Source organism: Macadamia integrifolia, chromosome 4 (assembly GCF_013358625.1).
Source record: "Macadamia integrifolia cultivar HAES 741 chromosome 4, SCU_Mint_v3, whole genome shotgun sequence".
Taxonomy (NCBI): Eukaryota; Viridiplantae; Streptophyta; class Magnoliopsida; order Proteales; family Proteaceae; genus Macadamia; species Macadamia integrifolia.
In genome coordinates, this window is record NC_056560.1 from 16,167,804 (window position 1) to 16,173,543 (window position 5,740).

Genomic DNA, 5,740 nt, shown 5'->3' on the forward strand with positions numbered 1-5,740 from the left:
AATCGAAAAAACAGATCCAATTTGATTGCAAATAAAATCAGCCATTGGAGTCTTTCTAAATGAAACTCCAGGAACCTCAGAAGTTTAACACCCTACAACGTTAAAGAATTCCAGTATTCACAATAGGCAACGTAGAGTCAGTAACAAAAATTCCAACGTGAAATAGCTGATGGCTAGAATTGCCTATTCTGGTTTATGGAAAAACAATTTTTAGAGATCAAATTATAGCAAAAGGAAAATTTGGTCAGTCAAATACATTGACCTGCTACTTGATGATCCACATGTAATAAAGATCCTGGAATTTTTTTTTACTGGGTGGGGGGGGGGGGGGGGGGGGTTTGGGCATGGAAGGGGAACAATGGAGTTATCCATTGCATTATAGTTGGTGGAATCTACCATGCTGGCACAGGATCCATCAAATAACCCATACTTTTTTGAAGTCATCCAATTGGGTGTATCTTACATCTCAATCTGTACAACTAAAAAAGCAGCAGAAAAGAAAATGACCGAACCTCGAAGAAAATTAACAAGGTCGGACCCATGGACTTGTGGCATTGCTTGGCAGTCATGCAGTAAAGATGCTCCAGTGATGATCCGCAGAAACACTTTCCTTAATCTTTTCAAGTCTCTTGAGGATGTCCAAGAAAGCTGGTCTCTGGTTCATGTCAGCAGCCCAGCACTGGTCTATCAACCTAAAATATTCAATACTAAAATGAGAAACCTTTTAACCATGGTTGACAGGAAATATTCTGAACAGGACTTCAAAGCAATGCAAATTGCAACAAAGATAAATCTCTCGAGAACCCCAAAGGTTGCTCAGGTTGGTGTGAATAATGGCCAAACCCAAGATTGCGAACCCTCCTATCCCAACCCATATTTATCAAGCTCGACCAACCCTACTAGGCTATTACAGACCTGATTTCTGGATCTGGTAGGGCCAAGGTGTGAAATCTTTGAAATAACATAAATTTCGCGCATATGGAATTTCCCTCAACCGGTCTGATACTTCTACCCCCAAATCAAGTTCCTTGCTTTACTTTCCTAGTTATCCCAATACATAAATACACAGAGGTAAGAGACAAGAATACACACTCTTCCACAATCCAAGCAATAGAATCTCAAAGTCAAGGCTCCTCTGATTCTTGAGAATGATAATGTCAACCACAACAGATCAAGTAAATTTACAACCACATTATGCATTTCTAGAAACTAACAAGACCTCGCACATGCGGGAGCCTCGTGCACTATGCATTTCTAGATCTAGGACGTTAACATGTCCTGATACTAAATCTGTGTGTCTACATTCTACAAAACACTAGTCTGTCAATGCATAATAGTTTTCCAAAAACTAACCAGCATTAAGCCACGGGCTAGAAAGACCAGCTCAACCTGGATTAAAATTTTGTTGGCTCTGTATGGGTTGGTAGTTGCCCAATCCAAGCAGCAAACTAACAAAAGGCAGCTATGGGTCGGATGGGAATCCCTAGGGGCACAACTCCGAGTTTCAATAGCCTCCTCATTTTGTGTTGATATAAAGGTAATACTCTGTTCCATCCCAAGACATTTCACAAAGTTTAATGTTATTTAACTAGTGCTGCCGGCCTGCCATACAGTATGCCCCACTTGTGCATCTGTCAAAACTGCACAATGGATTGGCCACTGCTTGGATGTATGTGTCAAAATGCCTGCCATTAACCATGCCAATCACTGATTAGAAGGGCAAACCACCCTCTGAAAGAAGGCCTTCAGAGATCTCAAATGCATTTAAATATTGAGAATCTCAACTTTCGTTTATACCCTAGAAGGGACCCTTAATTGTAAGGTGGGCCACATCGGACAGCATAAAGTCCAATTCTTTAGTTTTATTGAGACAGAAATCATTTAGGTGTTGACTTACTCTTTCAGTTCAGGAGTGTAACCTCTGGAACGAAAAATGGGTCTGTGTCCTTCTGCCACATATTTTGCTGCTTCATAAGGTTCATAGTTGGACAAAGGTGGGTCTCCTTCAACCATCTATGTCAAAGGTTGACCAAGTCAATAAAAGAAAATGCCAAGACCACAGTAAATACAACGCCATAATTTAATGCAAAAGATAATTGTGGGAGTCAAAATTACCTCATAAAGTATCATCGCAAAGGAGAAAACATCAACCTTCTTATCATATTTGCGGTGCTTGAAGACTTCTGGAGCCATATAGCGGTCTTTTGTTCATTCCATGGAAAACATCAAAAGCAAGTTTTAAGTTTATAAGCATACAATTCCGTCAAATAGAATGCAATTAAAGAAAACTCACAGCTGCCAGTCTCTCCTGTCATTTTGTACACATCATTAGAATTCTGAACCTTGATGAGTTTACTTAATCCAAAATCTCCAACCTTCAAATGGTCTGCACTGGTGTTGACCAACAGAACATTCCTGGAAACATATAAATTCAGGCCAGGTGCAAAAGATGATTAAAAGAAAAAAAAAATGACCAAGAGGGCAGGAAAGATGAAAGTGGAATTTGACCTCATATTATTGTTGATTGATAATAGAGGGCAGGAAAGATGAAAAGAATGAGCCTCTTTAGTCAGTGAACAACGTCCAAATTACATGAACCAATTCTAATTGTACTTTAATAAGATTAAAAGTTGCTAGCAAAGTAAGAAGACAAATAATTCAGCCAGATGGTAACTAGAAACAGGATGAGAAGATCAACCATATTATACTTTGGGAACGTGGAGAAGCTTTACTTTTTTTATTGTGTGCCTTTGATTTACTAAACAATGCCAAGATTAATGTAAATCTTATTATGAAGGGCATCAGAAAAAAAAAAAAAAAAAAAAAAAAAAAAAAAAAAAGAAAGAAAAGAAAAGAAAAGAAAAGAAAAGAAAAGAAAAGAAAAGAAAGAAAGAAAGAAAGAAAGAAGAAGAAGAAGAAGAAGAAAAGAAGAAACTCATAGCCAGGAGAAGCTTTCCAGTAGACAAAAAAAAACCTTACCTTGGCTTTAGGTCTCGGTGAATTATGACATTTGGTTCATTATGGAGATAAGCCATACCCCTGCAACATAGAATCAAAAAACTCAGGTTAAGATTGGACAAGGAACTAAGTTTAATCCGCAGTAATATAATTTAAGGTAGGAGAAAGAACAGCTAAAAGCCATGCAAAATAGCATATTCCAAAGCGACTTCCCTCGCAAATTGTTTCAGTGCTTATTCTCTCCTTATGGTTCTCCCATTTAGTCTGAAGTGAATTTTGGACTCAACTCAATTGACAAAGAAATAGCAACGTATACTGAAGGCCATGGCGTTACAGTAAACATGATACTTCAAAAGGCGGTTGCCCAACAGAAGTGGTACACCTGAATCAAGTTGCAAGAGAGGGATCATAAGGTAGGAGTGCGTTAAGCACACTCGTGGCTGTGCTTTTACAACAAAGAAAGGTACATTTTCTGCATTTAATAATCAAGATTCCAATCGATACTTAAGTTCTCAATTCACAAATGGTTTGAAGTCTTTTTCTTATCATAGGCCCTTATGCAGCCTGCATAATCTTGAATTCTGAGGATTTAAGCTTCAATGGGGTTGAAGGGTGTAAAGTTCCAGGAAAAGCTACAACTCCAAACAGTGGAGGTATACTACAAATTTCCTCCTTTTCCGACAAGGTTTTACCTTCACCTCTTCCCAATTATAATTTCGTTCATATATCTCAACAAAATCTTCAAAATTGAAAGCCCTTATTATTTAACCATTTATATGAATATAATAATGATTGATAATACTTATGATGGCTGGAGAAAGGTTTTACTCACCTGTGAAGGAAATTAAAAGGTTGGAACATATTGAAGGAGAGAAATCATTGATCTTTTCAAAGAAAAAGTCACTCCAGTGAATTAATGATCTGGGAAGCTGAAAATTCAATTTTTATTTGCTTCTGTAATCAAGGGGATCAATAATGACATTGTGAGGGGGAACTAGGGTTACATCAATGTGGATAATTGCTGGGATGAGAGTTTCTATAGTATGATTCCACTTCTACACATGATATATTGTCTGACCTGGTGACTTCCATATAGGGGGCATGTATTTATCCATCCATCAGTGAAAGGAGAATGATAATACTAATAGAACATCCAGCTATTGGAAAGGTAAAAGACAAAAGCTTACAAGTATTATGTACCTGGCTATATCTAAAGCAAAGTTGACTGCTGTAGACGGACTTAGTGATCCCTTTTCCTTGAGGTACTGGTGAAGATCACCCTGACACAGTGCATAAACGTAACTACAATTTAGAAAAGTGGGCAGTTGAGCAAAAAACTTGGCTTGGTCAGCTAGAAATCAGCTCTAGGGATAAAAAGGGAAAACTGGAATATCAACTAGAATTAAGCATTGATGTTACCCCTCGTAGATATTCAGTGATCAACATCAGCGGCTTCTGATCAGTGACTGCTCCAAGGAATTGGACAATATTGGGGTGGCGCAACTTCACTAGCAAATTTACCTCATGCCTGAAATCCTGGCTGAATCAACAAAGCATAGAATAAATAAGAAATTTGGACTTTAAAAGCAGAAATAAATAAACTAAGAAATATACACCTGTAACACCCGCTACTACAATAGTAAATCCATTTAATTTTAAAAATGTGAAATATGAAACTACTTTCAATTTCAATAGAAAATCATTATTTCTTGAAATTGAATCGCATGCAGCATTTTTGTAATTTAAACACCATACTCTTCCAAGGTGGATAAAAAGGATTAACGTAATAATCTCTTATAAATCCAATTTCCAACCAGTGAAATTCAAAGGTTCGTGGAGATTAACTTGAGAAATCTATGGTGTTGCCATATGGCATGAGTATGCCAGGTAAAGCCACTTCCAAGTGGCACTGCAAATTATCTTGTTCCGGTGGATATGTGGTGTTGATGGCTTTGCTTTAGAAAATAAATAATTTACTCAAAACAAATGAAAAGGAAACAAAAGATGAAACATAATTCACGGATCAACTAAGCCCTATAGGCTATGGTACCAACCACCAAAATACTTTAACTTGCTCTAGGGAACAGCTGAGGTATACAGAGGATATTACATCACCAATCTATCATCTGAAAGAGAAGGAAGAATGCGTTTCACAGCTACAGGAGTTCCACGCCAAGAGGCCTTCACAATCTCGCCAAAAGACCCCTAATATATATATAAAAAAAAATAAAAAAAATATTAATAATAAAACAAAATAAAAAAAAAATTAAAAATTAAAAAAAGAAGGAAAAAAGATGTCATTCATTGAAAGCAAATCTTGTGGGTTACACGAAATATACATCCTGTGGCCCATAAGTCCCATCTGACGCAACATCCAAGGCCATAAAACCTAAAACAACACTAATATACATGGATAAGAAAGCAAACAAATGTGGAGTTTTAATTTCCCAAAGCTACTGTCTCGCCTACGGTACATCAAACTTATTCAGTACTCCATATTCTATCCAAACTAAGTCAATATAGAAGCATCACTTATGGCACAAGAAAATATTTCCTCATCATCTTAAGTGAGAAGTATCAATTATGCAACCATAAAAGTCACAAACATGCAAGGGCTTGGATTCACAATTAAATGGCTCCCAGAAAAGATCCTGGATGCCAAAACGTCATTAATTATACCTACACCAGATTACTATATTCCTTTAAACTACTAAAAAAAATGTGGCAAATGGCCCACACAAAGCTCCAAAACCACCAAGAAGTTACATGAGTTTAACCTCTC

The 5,740-nt window shown here is 37.1% G+C and overlaps 1 protein-coding gene across 1 annotated transcript in view; it reads right to left on the minus strand.

Moving 5' to 3' along the window:
• Positions 1–415: 415 nt before the first annotated feature.
• Positions 416–5,740, minus strand: part of LOC122075294 (integrin-linked protein kinase 1) — a 12,553-nt gene continuing 7,228 nt past the window's right edge. The window contains exons 4-11 of the mRNA XM_042640265.1: positions 5,069–5,163; positions 4,378–4,498; positions 4,159–4,238; positions 2,980–3,039; positions 2,294–2,415; positions 2,116–2,201; positions 1,898–2,013; positions 416–692 (exon numbers count right to left, since the gene is read on the minus strand). Coding sequence (XP_042496199.1) covers positions 566–692; positions 1,898–2,013; positions 2,116–2,201; positions 2,294–2,415; positions 2,980–3,039; positions 4,159–4,238; positions 4,378–4,498; positions 5,069–5,163 — 807 coding nt within the window. The 3' untranslated portion in view covers positions 416–565. The remainder of the gene's footprint in view (positions 693–1,897; positions 2,014–2,115; positions 2,202–2,293; positions 2,416–2,979; positions 3,040–4,158; positions 4,239–4,377; positions 4,499–5,068; positions 5,164–5,740) is intronic.